The sequence below is a fragment of the Nesoenas mayeri genome (genome assembly GCF_963082525.1).
Source record: "Nesoenas mayeri genome assembly, chromosome: 30".
NCBI lineage: Eukaryota > Metazoa > Chordata > Aves > Columbiformes > Columbidae > Nesoenas > Nesoenas mayeri.
In genome coordinates this window covers 440617-461411 of record NC_137564.1, presented here as the reverse complement: position 1 = coordinate 461411, position 20795 = coordinate 440617, and the positions used below count along the sequence as shown (strand labels likewise).

Sequence of the window (20795 nt, the reverse complement as noted above, 5' to 3'; positions counted from 1 at the left end):
AGAGCACGGCCCCCCCCCCCTTCCCACCCCCCCTCGCCCCCATTTTGAACCGAAATCACTCTAAAGGCACTGAAGTGCTTGAAAACCAAGAGATTACAAAGCGATTCGTTTCCTTCCTCTAAAACTCGTAGAAACTTTAGGTTCTTCTCTATTATTAAACAGCATTTACACGTTCACGGCCCCACACGCTCGGGGGGGGGGGGGGACACAAAGGGGGTTTTTGGGAAGCGTTTGGTTGCTTTTGCGCCTTTTGGGTTAAAAGTGGTGTTGGTTGGATCCCCCCCAGCGCTTCAACCCAAGGAAAAGCAACCAAAGGCCAAGCCCAGCACATAAGAAATCAACCCAAACCCCAAAAACAACACCAAAACAACCCCCCCCAAATCACAACAGTAGTTTTCTGGTTGTTGTTACTTTTAGTGTATGATACAACTTTACAAAGCTCGTTAGCGGGTGGTTATTCACAAGGAAATGATGAGAACGCCCCAGCGACACCGTTTCGGGCTGGGTTTTGCTCCTTTATCGCCCCCAAAGGGATCGAGACCCTCGCGGGGACGCGGGTCGGGTTGCGGTGACACCAGCGGGTGACACCGGTTCCCCCCGGACTCACCGGCAGCGGCTTCTCGGTGACGGATCGCGCCTCGTTTTGCCTCCGCCGCCCCCAATTCTGCTCCTCTTCCTCTTCTTCCTCCTCACTGGGAGCGGCCAAACCGCCCCGAGTCCGCACGGTGACGGCGAGAAGGGACCTGGGGCTGCGGGTCTGGAACCGGCTCCCAAATGAGCGACATTGGAAAGGGGAGATTAAAATAACACAACAAAACAAGGTGGATGTTGCTGTGATGTTGGCAGCACAGACGTCTCTGTCCTGCGCCGGAGAAGCGACCGCGGTCACGATTTGCCGGCAGCACCGGGGTGGAGAGGCGCCCAGCGTTGGCACCGCGGTGCGGGGTGCGATGGGACGTCCTCCCGTCCCCGGGAGCGGTCGAGGACCGAGCAGCGAGCGGCGAACAAACCATTTGGTCTCCCCGCGAAGCGGCGGCGCGTCTGGACTCGGCTCTTTGTGCCCTGGGCGATGCGGCGACCGAAACGCTCCGGGAGCGCAGACCAGCTTCTCTCTTGGCGGCTCCGCCACGCGAACCGGAGGAGGGACGGAGGACACGGGGTCACCGCGGCTCCGCACGCGGTATTTACAGGTGTTGGGTTCCCCCGGTGGCGGCGCTAGTTCTCGGGGCTGGCGTTCTGCCGGGCGCGGATGAAGGCCATGCCGTGCGTGCGGAAATGCGTCTTGAGGTTGAGCTGGGTGTCGAAGCAGCGGCCGCACACCTTGCAGGAGAGTTTGCCGTCGGGCGCGTGCTGCGCGGCGCCGTCGCGGGGGCTGCGCGGCCCCGCTTCCTCCGGCTCCCCCGCGCTTCTCTTCTTCTTGTGGGTGATGAAACGGTGGCGGTTGAGCGAGACCTGGGAGGTGAAGCAGAGCCCGCACTCGCGGCACTGGTGGGAGCTCTCGTCAGTCCGGTGCTGGGGGATGTGCTCCTGGAAGTCGGCGGAGCTGCTGGCCAGGTAACCGCACTTTCGGCAGCGGAAAGGGGCCTTGCGCTCGCCCTTGTGCGTTTTGGAAGGGGGGGTGGTGCTGTCAGGCTCCTCGCTGCACGAATCGCCCTCGTCCGAGGAAAGTTTGCGCTTCCGAGCGGACACCTGCAGGACGGCGGCGTCAGGGGCGCGCGGGGGGTTCCTCGCGTCCTCGGACACCGTCAACCCGCCCAAACCCTCCGCCAACGCCCCGAGGGGCCTCGTACCTGCGCGGTGGCGGTGCCGATGCGGGCGATCACGACCTCCTGGCTCTTGGGCTGGTCGGTCACTTTGATCCCGTGGCGCACCTGGATGTGTTTCTCCAGGATGAGGCGGCTGCTGAAGGTGCGTTTGCCTTCCGTGCAGTATCTGCAGGGCCAAGAAGGCGATGGAGCCATGGAAGCCGAACCCCAGCATCCCCATGCCGCCCCAAACCTGCTCATCTATGTCCCTTTAGAAAGTACAACCACCCCCCGGTGCCTCCTTTCCCTCCTATCTCCTATTCAGTCTCAATCTCCATCTCCATCATCTCCATCTTTATCCTCCCCGCACCAGCTTCCCAGAAGGATCCGGGTCGCCCCCTCTGCCCCGCGCCACCCGAAGCCACGGCGTTACCGGCACGGATAGACGCGCTTGATCCCCTCGTGGTTGACGCGCACGTGTCGGCGCAGGCTGGGCGCGGAGCAGAACGAGCGCTCGCACAGGTGGCACGGGAACTTCTTCACCGACTGCGGGACACAAAGGTGCGGGTGGGCGCCGCGCCGGAGGGCTCCCCAAACCCTCCCCACCCCCTCGGTGTCCTTCTCCTCACCTTGCCGTGGTCTTTCTTCATGTGGGACACGTACTCGTCGCGCTCCGGGAACCAGGAGTGGCAAACGCCGCACGTCCACCCACTGCCCTTGGATTTGTTGCCCGTTTTGCGCTGGAAGCGGCTCCGCTTGGTCTTGCGCAGCTCGGGGGAGCTGGGGGGCTCGTCCTCCTCCGTGGACGACGACGATTCCTCCGAGATCTTGGACACGGGGGTTTCAATGGGCTCCTGTTTGGGCGTCAGCAGGACGGCCACCTTCTTTGCCAGGTCTTCCTTGGGCTTCTGGGGCTGGTGAGTGTTCTGGAAAGCAGAGAGGGTGGTGGTGGGTGGCTGGAAGGAAAAGCCCACGCACCCCAACCCGCAACAACAGGCTCACGTTGTATTTTGGGACAAGGAAACCAGATCTCAGCGCCCTGCTGCATCAGCAGGTTGCCCACCCTTTAACCCAACCCCCGGCGGGCGAGAATTCTCCGCTATTTGTATTAAAATCAAGCGTTGGGATGGTGAGAGCGTCACCTTGAGGTGCTCCAGCATGGTGCGCTTCTGCGCGAACAGCAGCGGGCAATCCGGGCACTTGAAGACGCTGACGCGCTGGTTGAGGAGGTGCTGGTCGAAGTGGGAGGAGAGCAGCGGCTTGTGGGTGAAGACGGTGTCGCACATGGCGCACTTGTAAATCATCCTGCGGGAGGAAAACAGTGGCACTGAGGGGAAAGGGCGGTGTGACCGCGCTCCGAGCTCCTCCCGCAATGTCCCGCGCTCCTCGTTCTTGGAATCATATTGATTAAAATGAAATAAACGATAAGTAACGCGGTTTGCTAAACGGTGGCTGAGATCGTGGTATCTAAAGACTGATTTGTGCGGTGCTGAGTAAGGAGGGAACGAAGATATTGTAGCGTCGCTTTCTGTAAGGCAGGAACGCCGTGAAAACGTCGCGCGTAAGGAGGAGAGGATGCCAAGAAACGTCGTTGAGGTTGGAAAAGAGCTTTATCATCATCAAGTTCAACCATAACCCAACTCTAGCACTGCCCCATGTCCTGGGAACCTCATGTCTGTCTGTCCAGCCCTCCAGGGATGGTGACTCCAGCACTGCCCTGGGCAGCCTGTTCCAATGCCCCACAGCCCTTTGGGGAAGAATCAGCCCCAAGATCCCATCTCCAAACTCCATTTTTGACGTTGAGGGTGGGAAAAGCAGGTTGCCCAGAGAGGTGGTGGATGAACCATCCCTGAGAACATCCAAGGTCAAGTTTGATGGGGCCCTGAGCAACCTGGTATGATTGGGGACATCCCTAAGCTGTTGGAGATGTCCCTGATCTGTTTGGGATGTCCCTGATCTCTTTGGGATGTCTCTGATCTGGTTGGATGTCCCTGGTCTGGTTGGAGATGTCCCTGCCCATGACTAGATGGTCTTTGAAGGTCCCTCCCAACCCAAACCCTTCCATGATCACAGAATCACCATTTTGGTTGGACAGGCCCCTCCAGATCATGGAGTCCAACCATAACCCACCCCTGTCCCCTGCCCCATGTCCTGAGAACCTCATGTCCGTCTGTCCAGCCCTCCAGGGATGGCGACTCCAGCACTGCCCTGGGCAGCCTGTTCCAACACCCAACAGAAGACATTACCCCCAAATTTCCAACCTCAACCTCCCGTCTCTGCCGGCAAGGCGTGGAGAGCACTCACTTGGACTGCTGGTTGCTGAAGCCGGGGTGCTGCGTGTAGACGTGCGCGTGGGCGCTGGGGGCCGACTTGAAGGCCATGGGGCAGATGGGGCACTTGTGGAACACCTCGCAGTGGGACGTCTGGATGTGTGACTTGATGGAGTTGACCCCACCGAAGACCACGGCGCAGCTGGGACACCTGAGGAGGTTACACAGGAAGGTGTCCAGGCGGGTTGGAATGTCTGCAGAGAAGGAGACTCCACACCCTCCCTGGGCAGCCTGGGCCAGGCTCTGCCACCCTCACCCCAACAAGTTGCTTCTCATCTGCCAGCGGAACCTCCTGTGTTGCAGTTTGCACCCATTGCCCCTTGTCCTGTCCCTGGTTGTCACCAGCAGAGCCTGGCTCCATCCTCCTGACACTGCCCCTTGCCATCTTGAGCCTCAGCAATGAGTCCCCCCTCAGGCTCCTCTTGTCCAGCTCCAGAGCCCCAGCTCCCTCAGCCTTTCCTCACACGGGAGATGCTCCACTCCCTCCAGCATCTTGGTGGCTGCGCTGGACTCTCTGTCCTGCTGGAGCTGAGGGGCCACAACTGGACACAAGATTCCAGGTGTGGTCTCCCCAGGGCAGAGCAGAGGGGCAGGAGAACCTCTCTGACCCACTGACCACCCCCTTCTAACCCACCCCAGGTGCCATTGGCTTCCTGGCCACAAGGGCCCAGTGCTGGCTCAGCCCACAGCACCCGCTGTTCCCAGCTGGTCTCCCATCCAAGTACTGACCGGGCCCGACCCTGCTTAGCTTCCCAGATCAGATGAGATGGGCCGTTCTCAGGGTGCTATGGCTGTATATACTACATTATGTATACATATGTGTTTCCCAGGTATATCCTGATAGTATCTGAACTAAACCCTTTATTCAAGGGCAGAGCAGAGGGGCAGGAGAACCTCTCTGACCTACTGACCACCCCCTTCTAACCCCCCCCAGGTCCCATCGGCTTCCTGGCCCCAAGGGCCCAGTGCTGGCTCATGGTCACCCTGCCGTCCCCACGTCCCTTTCCCCTAATCGAGACCTTCACCCTCAGCACCACCGGGCAAAGGAACAGGGACACCCAAACACCCTGTGGCAGCTTTGGCACCGTCCCCCGCGGTCTCTGGTGTCCCCGGGGGCCGTACCTGTAGCCGACCCTGCGGGAGAAGTGCAGACACGCTTCCTTCAGGTGTGTCTCGAAGTTGGCCAGGAGGAAATTCCCCCCGCACTCGGGGCAGACGTGGGGCGGGCGGTTCTTGTGCATGCGCTGGTGGGCGTTGAAGCTGCAGCGGTTGGACATGATCATGGGGCACGTCGTGCAAACCTGCAGGGAGAGGAGCGGCGAGCGGCTCAGCCCGGCGCGGAACCACAAGAAGGGCTTTATTTCAGCCTTTTCCACGTCCCGCTGACAACCTGTAACACCCGAAGAGGGGGGAAGAGAAGCGCCGGGACTCTGCCAGGCGTGTTTTAGGGGACAATCTGCCGGCAACAGCTCGCGGGGAGCTTTTGAGGGTGTTTCACACGCCTTTTCCAGGCTCGTCACCACAGACGGGTCCCAAATGTGTCGAGGGTTCACCAGGGACCAGCCGCCAAAACGTCAAAACTCATTCCAAGCCCGGGATATGGACACAGGGGAAAAGCCGACAAGGAGCAGAGGAAACAGCTGGAGTTCCCGCAGGAGCTGCCCCAAAAGCCATGATTCCCTGAGGAAGGGAAGGAGGGGACGGGAGCGAGGAATCCTCCCTGCGATAAGCAGCTCCTGGGGATGCGCGCGGGATCCCAGGGCTCCCTCCTCCTCAATATCTGCGTTGGAGTGGCTCCGGAGTAAACAGAGTCACCAGGAAACAGCAAAGGAAACCGGGGGCTCCGGACAAGGGGAAGGTGCAGGGAGGACAGGGCTCCGCTGCGGACCCACGCTCCCCTCATCTTGGAAAGGTCGCGGCGTTAATCCGGACGCTGCTGCCGAGCAGCGGGAAGCACCGGGGGCTCCAGGTTGGCTGGCGAGGAGGGAGGAAATCAAAAAATAAACCAAACACCCCCCCCGAGGTTTCTCCAGACTCCATTTGTGCTTCGAGGCGGCAGAAGGGGAAGCGGCGCCCGCGGCTCTAACATGGCTCCGGCACCCAGGAGCCGCGATCCCTCCCCAGCCAACAACCACCACCAGCCCCTTATGGTCACAAACGGGCCCCCGGCTCCCGTGTTTCCTTCCCGCACGGGTTTTATGTTGGCAGGACTCAAGCAGGCGCTGCCCAAATGACATTTGGAGCCCCGGGGAGGTTGTGCCGTAACCGGCCCCCACGTACCGTGCTGCTGGTCGTCCCCGTGGTCACGGCCTGCTGGAAATGCGCGGCCAGCCCGGCTTTGTCCTTGCACTGCTCCTTGCACTCCAGGCACCTGAAGCAGCTGTAGCTGCTCTGCTCCGAGCCGCTGCCCAGCGGCAGGATGGGCAGCTCCTGCGCCCCGTTGGCCGCCACCAAGGCGTCCTGCGTCACGCCGGTCACCTTGGCGGCGGGGAAGGACGTCACCGAGACCAGGGGGGTGATGTCGGGCTGGCCGATCATCTGGTCCAGGGCGATGGGGCGCATGACGAGGTGGGAGCACTGCATCACCAGGCCCTTGTCCTTGTGCTCGCGGGCGTGCAGCAGCAGGCTGCACTTGTTGAAGAAGACGAGGCGCTTGGTGCAGTGGTTGCAGGTCACCTCGATGCGCATGCTGCGCCGGTCGTAGTGCCGCGCCAGGCTCTTCTCCAGGGCGAAGGAGTCGCCGCACTCCAGGCAGCGGTAGCCGAAGGGCGGCAGGGCCAGGCTGGCGTCGGCCGGCGGGTTCAGGTTGGGTTTATAGGTGGGCAAGAGGTTCTTGCTGTTGAGGATCTTGTTGAACGCTTCCACCAGGCTGGACTGGCTGCGGGAGATGACGGTGCCCGCCACGGTCGGGGATGGTTTCTGCGGCTGCACCATCACCACCGTGGTGCCGTTGACCTTCTGGTTGGCGGTGGTGGTGATGGTGGCGGTCTGCGTCACCGTGCTGGCGTTGGTCCTGGTGTCGGCCTTGGGCAGGCTCTGCGGCACCAGGTTGATGATGTTCTTGGCCACGGCTTTGCTCGTCTTCGCCGGCAGCACCACGGATTTCTGCTGGGCCACGCTGGCGGCGATCAGCATGGCGCTGCTGGCGTTCTGGATGGTGGACACGGGCAGGACGGTCCCTTTGAGCTTGGTGCCGTTGCCGAGCTGCACGCTGACGATTTTTGGCCCCTCGATGGTTTTCAAGGGGCTGGAAAGCTCTGTTTTCTCCTTGGGCGCCTCCAGCGCCATCCCCTCGTCCTTCTCGGCCGACACCTCAAGGGCCGCATCCTGGGAGCTCTGCTCGGCCGGGCCCTTGGCGGAGCCCGGCTCGGAATCCGACGACACCCTGGTCACCGTCCTGGTGATGCTGCCGCAAGACGTTTTGATGGTTTTGATCCGCACCTTCAGGGGCCGCGAGGAGTTGGAAGAAGGGGAATCATTGTTGTTGTCTTCTTCCTCCTCCTCTTCCTCGGCGCTCGACATGCTCTGTGGGCTTCCCATCGACTTCTCCAGGACTTGGTGCTCTTCCTTGAGGCCGTCCAGCTGCTTTGGGGATGGGGGGAGCCTGGGGCTCTGCACAACGGGCGAGGAGGGTTTGTAGAAGGGCTCGCGGGGGCTGACAGGGGAATGTTTCACCTCGGCGACGTTCGCGGTGCCACCGTCAAGATTTGGGTCAGAACCGGGCCAGGCAGCGATGGGAGAATCATCGGCGGCGTAGCGAACGGTGACGGATTTCAGGTGGTCCAAGGGACTGTCCCCCAAGGCAGCGGCCAGGCCCTTGGGGCTGCTCTCCCGGCACGTCTCCTCCGAGTCCGACTCCTCTTTCTTGATGCAGGCGATGGCGGGGGGCGACACGGCACCCCCAGCCTGGCCTGGCTCGAAGGCCGCGGGGAATGCAGGGGGCATGTTCTCGGCGCTCTCCCTCATGGGCTCCTTGCAGTCGAGCGCCGGCGTGGGCGACGGCGACAGGGAGGGCACGGCGAGCGATTTCTCCTTGGCTTTGCACTCGCGGGCTCTGTCGATCAGGTTGGCGGCGTTGTCTTCGTTGGGGTCGGGGCTAAAATGGGAGAAAATATCCAGGGGTTTGGGGCCTTTTTCTTTCCCCCAACACTCCCCGTTGGAAGAGGCTTCCGCAGACCTGGCTGGGGGGGACCGGGGTATTTCGGCGGCCCCGAAGCCGTTTTGCAGCAAGCGGGACCCGAGGACGTGTCCATCCTTGCTGCGCCCGTCCAGGGCGTCCAGCTGCTCGGGACAGACCGTGTTCTTCACGATCACGCTGACGGCCGTGATGTCGGCGTGCGGGAGGACGTGGTCGGGGGGTCCCGGCTCCACGGGGACCTGTTTGATGTGAGCGTCGGCGTCCTCATGGCCGGAATGAATGGCCTCGTTGGCGTCGATGTCGGGAATGTCGAAAGCTGCCAGAAGGTCATCAAAATCCGGGGTTTTCATGTCACCCATGGTGGGGAATGCGGCGGAGTCTGCAAGAGAGCAAAGAGATGAGCGTCAGCACCGTGGATGGGATGTGCTTCTCCAGAGCCCCACGCAAAGCGCAAAACCCGCTTTTCACCCCTTTGTCGCCCCGTTTGGTTGCGGATGGTGTTTTTGATCCCCGGCCAGGACGGCAGATGGTTCGGATGGATCTGCGTGGCCATCCGCTGAGAACAAGGATCAGCGGGTCGCAATCCATCACCCGCTGCGACGGACGCCCCGTCCGGCCTCCCCAAGGCCGCCCCAAGGCCTCCCCAAGGCCGCGCTCAAGGGAACCAGGAGACTCTGATATCTAAGAGACCTTGAACGCGCGGCTGGGGAGGGAAGGGAGGAGAAACGGGGGAGGCCGAGGGGAGACGTGGCACAGCCAAAGGGAATAACGTTCCTCCCGGTACGGAATCCCAGGATTAAGCTGCAGCCGGGGGACGCGGCTTAGACAGCAGGAAAGAGTTTGATTTAGGAGAAGAAGCGGCTGGCCCTGCGCTGGATGGGACACGGACGACAAATATCACAGGGAAAGCTGCGGGGAGGGATTCCTGCGTGGTTTGGTTAAACCTCCCCAAAGCCCAGGCAGAGGTTTAACCTGTGTGGTTCAGTTAAAACCCCCAAAGCCCAGGCAGAGGTTTAATCCATGTGGTTCAATTAAACCCCCCCAAAGCCCAGGCAGAGGTTTAAGCCTCATGGTTCAGTTAAACCCCCCCAAAGCCCAGGCAGAAGTTTAACCCACATGGTTTAATTAAACCTCCCCAAAGCCCAGGGAGAAGTTTAACCTGTGTGGTTCGGTTAAATTCCAAAGCCCAGGCAGAGGTTTAACCCTCATGGTTCAGTTAAACCCCCCCAAAGCCCAGGCAGAGGTTTAAACTGCTTGGTTCAGTTAAACCCCCCAAAGCCCAGGCAGAGGTTTAAACTGCATGGTTCAATTAAACCCCCCCAAAGCCCAGGCAGAGGTTTAACCCGCATGGTTTAATTAACCTCCCCCAAAGCCCAGGCAGAGGTTTAACCCACACGGTTGAGTTAAACCCCCGCCAAAGCCCAGGCAGAGGTTTAACCTGTGTGGTTCAGTTAAACCCCCCCAAAGCCCAGGCAGAGGTTTAAACTGCTTGGTTCAATTAAACCCCCCCAAAGCCCAGGCAGAGGTTTAAACTGCTTGGTTCAATTAAACCCCCCCAAAGCCCAGGCAGAGGTTTAACCCACATGGTTTAATTAAACCCCCACAAGGCCCAGGCAGAGGTTGAACCTGTGTGGTGCAGTTAAACCCCCCCAAAGCCCAGGCAGAGGTTTAACCTGTGTGCTTCAGTTAAACCCCCCCAAAGCCCAGGCAGAGGTTTAACCTGTGTGCTTCAGTTAAACCCCCTCAAAGCCCAAGTTTCTGGCCTTTAAACACTGATCTTGGCCAACCGCATCTCCTGGTATCATCCCCGCTTTACAAGCAGCACAGATTGTGGATCCTCCACCTCTGGTTTAAAAGCTTTACAGCAGGAATTACAGTATTGACGTACCGGTCTCAACTCCACAAAGGTTGGGTTGGATTTGTTTTGCTGTTCTTAGTAATCCCAAGTCTAAAGTGCCCTGTTCGGCCCCTTCTGAGGCCCAATTTGGAGTCGGTTGGCAAAGGGACGAGATGGGAAGAGCCAGGTTATTTCGGTAGCTCAAAACACACCTATTTCCTCAGGCAAAAGCAGTTTTTCTTAGGTGAAACGAAGCCGGCGCGGGGGTATTTTTAAGCTCAGTGGTTCAGCGATGTGAACCGTCTTCCCACAGAAACCGAGCTCAAGAGCATCAGCTTTGTGTGGAAACAGCCCCAATGGGAGCAACTATGTCCTGGCTCTAATTTAAGAGCCCAGTGGACTCCACGTGTGAAAATCCCCGCTCGGCAATCCTGCCTGAAACCAGAGATCCTTCCCACCCCAGAGATCCCCTTTTCCACCCCAAAGATCCCTTCTGACCCCATAGATCCCCTTTTTCCACCCTCAAGATCTCCTCCTTCCACCCCATAGATCTTCTTCCACCCTAAAGATCTTCTTCTTCCAACCTCAAGAGGCCCCTTTTCCACTTCAAAGATCCTCTTCTTGCACTCTAAAGATCCCTTTCTGATCCCAAAGATCCCCTTCTGACCCCAAAGATCCCCTTTTCCCACCCCAAAGATCCCTTCTGACCCTATAGGATCCTCTTCTTCCACCCCAAAGATCCCCTCTGACCCCAAAGATCCCCTTTTCCCACCCCAAAGACCCCCTTCTGACCCCATACATCCTCTTCTTCCACCCCAAAGATCCCTTCTGACCCCATAGGATCCTCTTCTTCCACCTCAAAGATCCCTTCTGACCCCAAAGACCCCCTTCTTCCACCCCAAAGATCCCTTCTGACCCCAAATATCCCCTTTTCCCACCCCAAAGATCCCTTCTGACCCCACAGATCCTCTTCTTCCACCTCAAAGATCCCTTCTGACCCCAAAGATCCCCTTTTCCCACCCCAAAGATCCCCTTTTTCCACCCCAAAGATCCCCTTCTGACCCCATAGATCCCCTTTTTCCACCCCAAAGACCCCCTTCTGACCCCAAAGATCCCCTTTTCCCACCCCAAAGACCCCCTTCTGACCCCATACATCCTCTTCTTCCACCTCAAAGATCCCCTTTTCCCACCCCAAAGCTAAAACCAGCTGCTCTCCCAGCAAAGCCTGGCCTTAGGCTGAGATCTGCTAAGCCCGTTAGCAGCATCACAAACACAAACCCCAGCACCCGCCTTTCGCTTTGGGGCAGAAAGAGCCAGTTTTGCGTTAATCACAAAACCACCTCCGCATCCCGCCCTACGCGGGTGCAATCAGCACCTAATTAAACCTGGGATGTGCCGGGTTTTAGTTGGGAAAGGATGCAGTTCTAACAATGCCAGGCTTAGGTTTCTGCCTTTCCGAAGAGCAGGAGGCGTAAGGAAGAGCAGATTCCACCTGCAGCCACCCAGGTGTTTCTCCCCCAAATCCAACCGAGCTCAGGTGTTTCTATCAGATTATCCCCCCAGGGACTGTCACAGGTAAAGCTCAGACTAACTAACACCAAGCTGGGATTAACAAGGCAGAAAACACAGGCTGGGCTAATGCAGAGCGCGAATCAGTCTGGTTGAGGGAATTCACAGCAACCCCCTGCGAGTTAACGAGGCTCAGAGCTAAACTAACGAGACTTAAGCCTGCCTTAAAGCAAAGCTTATTTGCTCGTGCTGTTTGCGCTGACGACACTTCGGCCCCTTTCCCTGCTTCAAACACCCCGAAATGCCCAAACTCTGCTTGTGGCATCGGCTGGTCCGACCGCTCACCCGTCACCGCTTCGCATCCTCCTCCCGACGCCGCGTCGGGGGCGAATCCCTGTCTCCAACGCTGGGTTGCGTTTAAACGTACTCCGAGGATGCGCCTAAAGCGCTCCCGGGGTTTTCGGGATCCGCTTTGCCGCGTGTCACGAGCAAAACTCCGCTTGGGCCCAGCTCTGGGGTTTACAGACTCACCCTCGACGCCGAGAGCACCCACCGGCTTCCCCGCCGCGCAGTTTTGGCGCCGGGACCGGGGGGCACCGGGCGAGCGGGAGCCACCGCGGTTCACACAAAAGAGGCCGAACGCTGCGACTATTTCAAGGGCTTGCTATTTTTAAAAGCTGCTTTTCCTGTTTCCCTTCCTGACCCTCGGCGGCGAGTTCGCACCGAAACGGCGAGAAAAATCACCCGTGGAAAGGAGACTCCGGGATGAAGTTAAGCCGGGTTTAAGCCCCCCGGCCCTGCTCACCGCGTCCGAGGCCAGCGGGAACGGCTGCGCCGCCGGCACCACGTGACAGCCGGGATTAGCTTCCGAGGCACGGAGGAAACGCTGGACAAAGCCTGGCCCTGCGCCGCTGCTCCCGGCCTCTCCGCGGCCACCCGCAGGAGAACAAACCCGTCGCCGCAGGTACCTGCAAAACACAAAGCGACAAGGACAGGTTGATACGGGAGGGAATCGCCGCCTCTCGTGCGCTGGTTTAAAACCGATCCCTTGCTAAAAAGCCGCGGTCTTTATCAGTGGGGAGAACAACTGGTTTTAATGAGCCAAACGAGTGGCGAGTGTTATACAATCTTCAGAGGAGCCCGAGGGGGGAGGACACGGGGGCAAATTCCCCGAGCAACAAACTCGTAGCACCTGGCGCGGCTTTTCTCCGTTTCGCTGCCTCCAAATCCTCCCCGGCAACTGGTGCGCAAGGAAAGAAAAGCGGTTGATGCAATGGGAAAGGATGGGCGGCATCTGCCCCCCGGTACGGGGAAAAGCGCGGCACGGCGGCCGTGCGACCCCGGTGACGTGGATTGTGCCAGATAGGCGCAGCTTCGCTTTGTTTTGCGATGAGAAACGCGGTTTTGATAAGTTTGGTTTAGATGGTTTGGGTCGGGTCTCTCCCTGCTCCAAAGAGGAAAACACCCGAAAGCGGCCAGAGATGCTGAAACCAACCTGATATTTGGCAGGTGATGCAGAACTGCGTCGTTTTACCATCCGAGCGGAGGAAAAATCAACCAGATTTCAGAGGGGAAAGGATTTTAAGCGTTATCATTAGTTTAAGACCGAGCTCAGCTGGAAATACCCAGCAAGGAGTTTGGAAAACACAGGCTGGTGACCCCCAGGAAACCATACGCTCAATCTACACAAGGACAGGGTTTTTCTCTCCATCTCCAAACAGCGTTTCCCTCTTAGGTGAGAAACGGGTTGGGAATGTCCTAACGAGCACCATGTCCTAACGAGCACCATGTCCTAACGAGCACCATGTCCTAACGAGCACCATGTCCTAACGAGCACCATGTCCTAACGAGCACGTCCTGTGATCCACAGCAGCACCAGGTTCTGCAGCACCAGGTTCTGCAGCACCAGGTTCTGCAGCACCACTGATCATCGGCCACCCCTCGCTACCATCCAGAACTAATTAGAACTAATTAGAACTAATTAGTTTCGCTAACACAACAAGCAGAAGGGATTCCGCCAGCTCGCGAAGAGATAACACAGAAGAGCGATGGAGGTTCACGTTAAGAGCACTTGTATTTATTTAACTCCGCGCCCGTGGATCCGAAATTAAAATCTATGGATGTGGTGTTAAATCTCCCGCGGCCGCTTTTCTCCTCCTCATGGGAAACATCCCCTCCCTGTTTTGGGGATGGAGGAAGGAGCGTTTACACGTCACACAATCCGGAGCCTGTTTGGATCCCACTTGTTCTGTGATCCAAATCACAGCGTGGGATGTTTCTCTGCCTCCCGATCCCCTCAGAACTTGCTCATCCGGCACAATTCGCAAACGTCGTCGCCGTCCCCTTGCTCCAGGGACCCCAGTTTGGCGCTGATCTGATGGGAAGGAGCCGCTGGATGGAGCCCAGAGCGGGGAAAAAGGATAAGAAAGGTTAAAAAAGGGGGAGGAAGGGACAGAGAGCGCTCTCGGGTTTCACAAGGAGCAGAGGGTGTGCGGGGAATGGGGGAACGACACAAACACCGGCTGGTTAAACAAGAACCAGCACCCACCGCATCCTGCGCGACTTCAGGAGGTTCTTTGGGTGAGAGAAATAACTCCCCAAACCCAGCACCGAATGTCTCAGCGCCCCCAGCACTGCGGGAGGGCAGATCTGGGTGCAAGTGGTGATGCTCTGGGATATTTTTCTCCTTAGGGCTGGTTTCTCCGCGTTCTGTGAACTCGGGGTACTTCTCCACTGCTCGTTCCCTTTCTGGTCGCACCTTCCCGAGGCCCAAGCTCCGCTCGGATGGTTTTGGGGGGGTCTGCAGTGGCAGGTCCCCCCTTTTTCTTGCTGGGATCTCAGCTGCTGAATCCCACACGGGTCTGGTCCATCCTGCACATCTCTGGTCCATCCCACAGGGGTCTGGTCCATCCTGCACATCTCTGGTCCATCCCACAGGGGTCTGGTCCATCCCACAGGGGTCTGGTCCATCCCACACGGGTCTGGTCCATCCTGCACACCTCCGGTCCATCCCACACGGGTCTGGTCCATCCTGCACATCTCTGGTCCATCTCACAGGGGTCTGGTCGGTCCCACATGGGTCTGGTCCATCCTGCACGTCTCTGGTTCGTCCCACAGGGGTCTGGTCCATCCTGCACATCCCTGGTCCATGCCACATGGGTCTGGTCCATCCTGCACATCTCTGGTCCATCTCACCGGGGTCTGGTCCATCCTGCACATCTCTGGTCCATCCTGCACATCTCTGGTCCATCCTGCACATCTCTGGTCCATCTCACAGGGCTCTGGTCCATCCCGCTGTCAGTCACCAATGGGCAGGGAGAGAACAGTCACTTTAAGGCACTTCAAGAGTTTAATTATTAATTTTCCCCAATTAAATCCACTGCCTCTCTGGAGATGAGCCTGCACCTTGCTGCCTCCATGCCTTGGAAAGGGCTCTGTCTGTCCTTCCATCCTTCCTTTGTGTCTTTCTCCCCTTCCAGCACACGAAAAGGCTCTTGGGGGGCAGCAGGTACGATTGCGATCGCGGGGCCATTTGAAACCCTGGGCATTGTTTTCGCTGCAGCCGGGGATTAGAACTCCGGCCATTATGCGCATGGTTTGTGCTCCATTGTGCTCGGCTCAGCCGTCCCGCCGCATTAACATCTCAACAGGTCCCTGGCCAGCGCGGAGCCGGGTCCGGCATCTCCCGAGGGGTCCGGCATCTCCCGAGGGGTCCGGCATCTCCCGAGGGGTCTGGGCATCTCCCGAGGGGTCCGGCATCTCCCAAAGGGTCCAGGCATCTCACAGTGGGGTCTGGGCATCCTCCCAAGGGGTCTGGCGTCTCCCAAAGGGTCCAGGCATCTCATAGTGGGGTCTGAGCATCTCCCAAGGGGTCCAGCATCTCACAGTGGGGTCTGAGCATCTCACAGTGGGGTCCGGCATCTCACAGTGGGGTCTGAGCAACTCCCAAGGGGTCCAGCATCTCACAGTGGGGTCCAGCATCTCCTGAGGGATCCGACATCTCACACTGGGGTCCAGCATCTCCTGAGGGATCCAACATCTTGCAGTGGGGTCCAGCATCTCCTGATGGCTCTGGGCATCATCCCAAGGGGTCCAGCGTCTCCCAAAGGGTCCGGCATCTCCTGAGGGGTCTGGGCATCTCCATAGGGGTCCGGCACCTCACAGTGGGGTCCAGCATCTCCTGTGGGGTCTGAGCATCATCCCAAGGGGTCCAGCATCTCCCGAGGGGTCTAGGCACCATCCCAAGGGTTCCAGCATCTCCCCGGCGCAGCAGCTTCACCAGGGCCCACAGCCCCTTCCTCCCCTGCGCCAGAGCCGAGCGAGACGGACGTTTCCACAGCTCCAGCCATTCCCCTTCACACAAAAACCCCCAAAGCAAGGAGCGTGGAGCCCTCGGCTGCCGAGCTGTGCACCCACGCTGCTCCGGTTCAGCTCAGCAGCCATAAATTCCTCCTTTTTAAACCCTGCGCCTCGTCTCACACCCCCAGCACCCCGCTTTAAAGCGCCATAAGGAAATCGATCTATTTTCTCCCCCCCAGCAGCACCCCCACCATTTCAATGAGGTTTGCGGTGCGGAGGGTGAATTATTTGCTGCCGTGTGTCGCTCTTGGTTTTGATCCTGCTCATCCCCAGACAAACAAAATCAAATCACGTTATTCTCAAGGGAGCAGCATCCGTCAGCCTGGGCTGCCCTGTTGCTTCAAGCATCGTCTCCAAAACAACCAAGAGGCCCAGACCTAGAATTGCTGCAATTAATTAAGAAACTTCATTCTGCACAAGGTGGCTTCTTGGAGACCCCTCCCTGCTCTTGGGGTCACACGCGGCAACAACTAAACCACCCCGGGGTCTGTGACACAACAGGGGAAGGAAAAATAACCTCTCTGACCTACTGAGCACCCCCTTCTAACCCACCCCAGGTCCCATTGGCTTCCTGGCCACAAGGGTCCAGTGCTGGCTCAGCCCACAGCACCCGCTATTCCCAGCTGGTCTCCCATCCAAGTACTGACCGGGCCCGACCCTGCTTAGCTTCCCAGATCAGATGAGATGGGGCATTCTCAGGGTGCTATGGCTGTATAGATTACATTATGTATATACATATGTTCCCCAAGTATATCCTGATAGTATCTGAACTAAACCCTTTATTCAAGGGCAGAGCAGAGGGGCAGGAGAACCTCTCTGACCTATTTACCACCCCCTTCTAACCCCTCCCAGGTCCCATTGGCTTCCTGGCCACAAGGGCCCAGTGCTGGCTCATGGTCCCCCTGCTGTCCCCAGGACCCCCAGCTCCCTTTCCCCTGCTCTCTAACAGGTCATTCCCCAACTTATACTGGAATAGGCTTTAGGGAATAGGGTCTTTCAATAGGGTTTTGTTTTAAAAGGGGCTGTGAAGGGCGGGGAGAGGAGACGCAGCAAACGCAGGTTCCCCAGCTCAACACGGATTGCGCTGAATTCCAGCAAAAAAAGACGCAGCACCGGGGAAGGGAACAGGATATTCATCTTTTCCCCGTCCCCCCATCCCAGCACAGACCGACCGGAGGCTGCCGGGGGATTAAATTCCCGTACGGCGAAGGGAATTAAGTCTCCACCATCTGCTGACTTGTGGGGACACCACAACAAACAAGCGGTGGACGAGCTCCAGAAATCCCAACATTGGGCCAGCCTGGAAAATGAAGGAGTTTTAAACACCGGCAGCCACAACCAGAACGAAGCAGCTTCAATGTTGGTGCGGGGAGGTTTTCCCCAAGGATTTACCAGAATCCCCCAAGGCCGTCGCCCTCCCCAGGCTCCTTTGCGAGCGATTACGAGTTATCTCCACCTTGGCTGGTCTCGTGTTATTTCATCGCTTCAGGTTTGAAAAGATGAAGTTTATTAACTCGGCCAGGACGCCCCGTTTATTCCGTATAAACAGAAAATGACACCAGAAGGGAACGCGGAGCCGCAACTGCGCTGTTAGCACCTTGTTACTATTATTTTTATAGCACCCAGGTGTGTGCTTAGGGGCTCGACAGTACAAATAAATTAAACCCCTAGGAAATACAGGGGGCAACCGCACGTTGGCAGGGGGAGGGATTAGACCCAGGGGAACCTGATAAGGTGGAATAAACCCAGAGAAACGGGTGCAAACGTCCTCCAGCCCATCCCAGGAAATGCGAGGGCAGAACGCCATGGGAAGCGGCTCCCCCGCCAAGGCCATGTGTGGGGTGATGTGTTTGATTTTCCCCCTCAAACACGCTAAAATCACGTCCTTTGAGGCAGCTGCCTCCACAAATAAGGCTCAGCTCCTAAGGCGCTGCTCAAAACCTCGGTCCGGAGGTTCTCAAAGCTCCCGGGAAGCCTCTTGGAATTAAACTAATTGCGGGAAGATAATCACAGCCCCCAAGGGCTGCCCGTTACCCGGGTCACACACAGACAGCGGCGGCGAGGAATTAATGGGCAAGAAACAGAAGAGAGATGAGAAATGGGGGACGAAAGAAAGCATCACATCCTCACTACCGACCCGCTCGCAAACAACAAACCAAGGGGTTCTTTGGCAAGAAGAACCTGCTGTTACTCTTTGCTGTTCTTGGTTTCTTCCCTCTGGGAAGTCGGGGTGTTTGGGATGTGTCCACCTCTCCATGAAGCTTCTGCATCTGGAGCCACATCGGACCTTCCTAGAGCTTCCCCGTCCCTCCCAAAAGCCCCTGAAAAGCACCCAAAAATACACAGGCTGCGCTACCGTGGCTGCGACAGGATCCTCCCCGCACCTCCCGTATTCTCTTCCCCCCCAAAAAACGGGTGGATTCCCTCCTCCCAAACCCCAAAATCGTTTGGAAGCCGCAGCACCGCTCACCCTGGGAGGCTGGGGGGTGATAAGGGACCAATACACCCCGTTCTCAAGCACCATTGGTACATGGAGAAACCAGAGCGGATCTTGAGATCCCAAAGCCCAACTGCTCATTCACGCGGCCGCTCCTCAGCAAATTGGGGGGGGAAACCCCCCCCGGTGAGGCTCCAAAACAAGGCACCGCTTTATGTGCAAGAGATGTTGCCGAAGGACTCGGTCCCAGGAGCAATGGGAGGGAACAAATCCCACACCCCAAAGCCGGGACCTGTGGGGATATATGAATAGTCCCCCCCAACCCCAAAACCTCCCCCAGACCTGGGGGTGTCTCATCCCACCCTGAACTGCAGGGGGGCACACAGAGGCCACTCCCCCTGTTCCCAGTGATGTCACACGGGGGGGACAAGCCCAGGTGTCCCCAGGTGGGAACTATGAGCCCCCCTGGGTGGGGGGACACGGGCAGCACCCCCTAAAAAGACACCGTAATGCTGGGGGGTGCGCTTGGAGCTGCGGGGGGACACGGCCGCTCCCCCAGCCCCAAATCCCCACGGGAAGCACCGTCCCCCTCCCCCATCCCAAAGGGGGCAGGAGCAGCGCTGGGCTCCCCCCCCCCACATTCTCACGGGGATAAACGGCACCTGCCCCCCGCCTCCCCAAACCCACGAGGGAACGCGACGATCGTGGCAGCCCGGGGCACGGAGGGGAGGGCCCGTCACCGCCCCCCCATCCCGAGCGGGGAGGGCGGCAGGACCGGCCCCTTCCCCCCTCCCCCCGCCCTCACAGGCCCCTCCGACCGGGCCCCCCGCAACGCTCCAGGCCGAGGCTCCCACCTCCACGCCCTGGGTCCCCCACAAACCCCCCGGGACCGTGTGAGGCCCGCGGGTCCCGGTACCTGGTGCAGCGGGCGGCCGGTTCCCGCCCAGGCCCCTCGGCGGCGGCCGCTTCTCCTCAGCCACTTCCTGCTTGGCTCGCACCCCCCCACCTCACCGCGCTCCCGCCTCCCCCGCGCCGCGCCATTGGCGGAGCCGCCCGCCACTCGCCGCCGCGCTCATCTCCGATTGGTCCGCGCCGCTGTCGCTCTACGAGGTTCGCACTCGCCGTTGGCGACTCCGCGGCTGGAGCCCCGCCTCCCGCGGGGTGTGCTCATTGGGGAGCGGGGGTGCCACTCAAACCGCTCAACCCCTTGTCCCGCTTCCTATAGGTGGTTGGTGCTGGCTCGCCCGCCCTGCAGCCCCGCCGCTCATTGGCTGGAGGCTTTGTTCATCAAGCTAGCTCACCTCCTCCCACTTTCTATTGGCCAAACGAGCTTGTCCTTCAAGCACGAGTTCTCGCAGCTATTGGCCAAGGGAACGGCCATCAGGGCTTCTCCCGTCTCAGCTGTTGCTTCCCGATTGGGCGACAGACCTGTCGCTCAACGCGAGGACCCGCGACTCCGCCAGTCCCATTGGTCGGAAACTCTCGGAAGTGCTTCACCAATCCTCCGGCTGACACGTGATGCACAGGGCTCAACCCCGTTGGTGAAGAGCCCTGTCACTCAGGCACGCCTCCGCCTCTGCGCTCCCCATTGCGCTATTGCGCCAGCTGCCCGTCACTCAACGTGAAGCCCCGCCCTCCCCAGCTCTCCTCCACACCCCATTGGCCGGCTCTCGGACCCTATGAACTGACAACATCCGCACCACTCCCTCTCTGATTGCTTGATTCCGCTGCTCATCAACCATCACGTCCCCGCCCCCTCCGGCCTCCCTCTAAACATCCTGCAGGGGGCGGGGCTTGGGCAGTCAAGCCCCGCCCCCAGACACGTGGGTGGGTGAGACCAGGGTGCCAGTTCTCCCAGTACAGGGGAGTCCGGGGTCCAGTTCTCCCAGTGCGGGGGTAACCCGGACCCCAGTGTCCCTCCCAGTACAGGGGAGACCTGGGCACCAGTTCCCCCAGTAGAGGGGACGCCAGCAGCCCAGTTCCCCCAGTACAGAAGAGTCTGGGGGCTCAGTTCCCCCCAGTGCCAGGGTGACCGGGGGGCCCGTGTCCCCCTCCAGTACAGGGGAGTCTGGGGCATCAGTTCTCCCAGTACAGGGGACGCCAGCAGCCCAGTTCCCCCAGTACAGAACAGTCTGGGGACCCCATTCCCCCACTGCCAGGATTACCCAGAGCCCAGTGTCCCAGTACAGGGGAGACCTGGGGCCAGTTCCCCCAGTACATGGGAGACCTGGGGCCCAGTTCCCCCAGTACAGGGGAGTCTGGGGACCCAGTTCCCCCAGTACAGAACAGTCTGGGGACCCCATTTCCCTAGTGCCAGGATTACCCAGAGCCCAGTTCCCCCAGTACATGGGAGACCTGGGGCCCAGTTCCCTCAGTACAAGGGAGACCTGGGGCCCAGTTCCCCCAGTACAGGGGAGTCTGGGGCAACAGTTCCCCCAGT

The 20795-nt window shown here is 59.1% G+C and overlaps 1 protein-coding gene and 1 long non-coding RNA gene across 3 annotated transcripts; both read right to left on the bottom strand.

Moving 5' to 3' along the window:
* Window positions 1-18: 18 nt before the first annotated feature.
* Window positions 19-19358, bottom strand: ZNF687 (zinc finger protein 687). Of its 2 annotated transcripts, XR_013923415.1 has the most exons (11): window positions 19272-19358; window positions 12365-12527; window positions 6356-8592; window positions 5198-5376; window positions 4050-4226; window positions 2888-3050; window positions 2375-2671; window positions 2179-2291; window positions 1791-1932; window positions 1011-1689; window positions 19-757 (listed from the first exon to the last, which is right to left on the bottom strand). XR_013923415.1 is itself a non-coding variant. In XM_080360976.1 (10 exons), exons 3-10 carry the CDS (start codon window positions 8570-8572, stop codon window positions 1216-1218), a joined length of 3762 nt encoding a protein of 1253 aa, XP_080217102.1. In that variant the 5' UTR covers window positions 8573-8592; window positions 12365-12527; window positions 19272-19358; the 3' UTR covers window positions 19-1215. The 2 variants fall into 2 exon arrangements, 1 of the variants encoding a protein (XP_080217102.1); XM_080360976.1 differs by having other exon boundaries at window positions 19-1689.
* LOC308050927 lies at window positions 17106-18202 on the bottom strand. The gene is made up of 3 exons (XR_013923425.1): window positions 18100-18202; window positions 17311-17401; window positions 17106-17218 (listed from the first exon to the last, which is right to left on the bottom strand). It is a non-coding gene; the product is annotated as an uncharacterized lncRNA (long non-coding RNA).
* Window positions 19359-20795: the final 1437 nt, after the last annotated feature.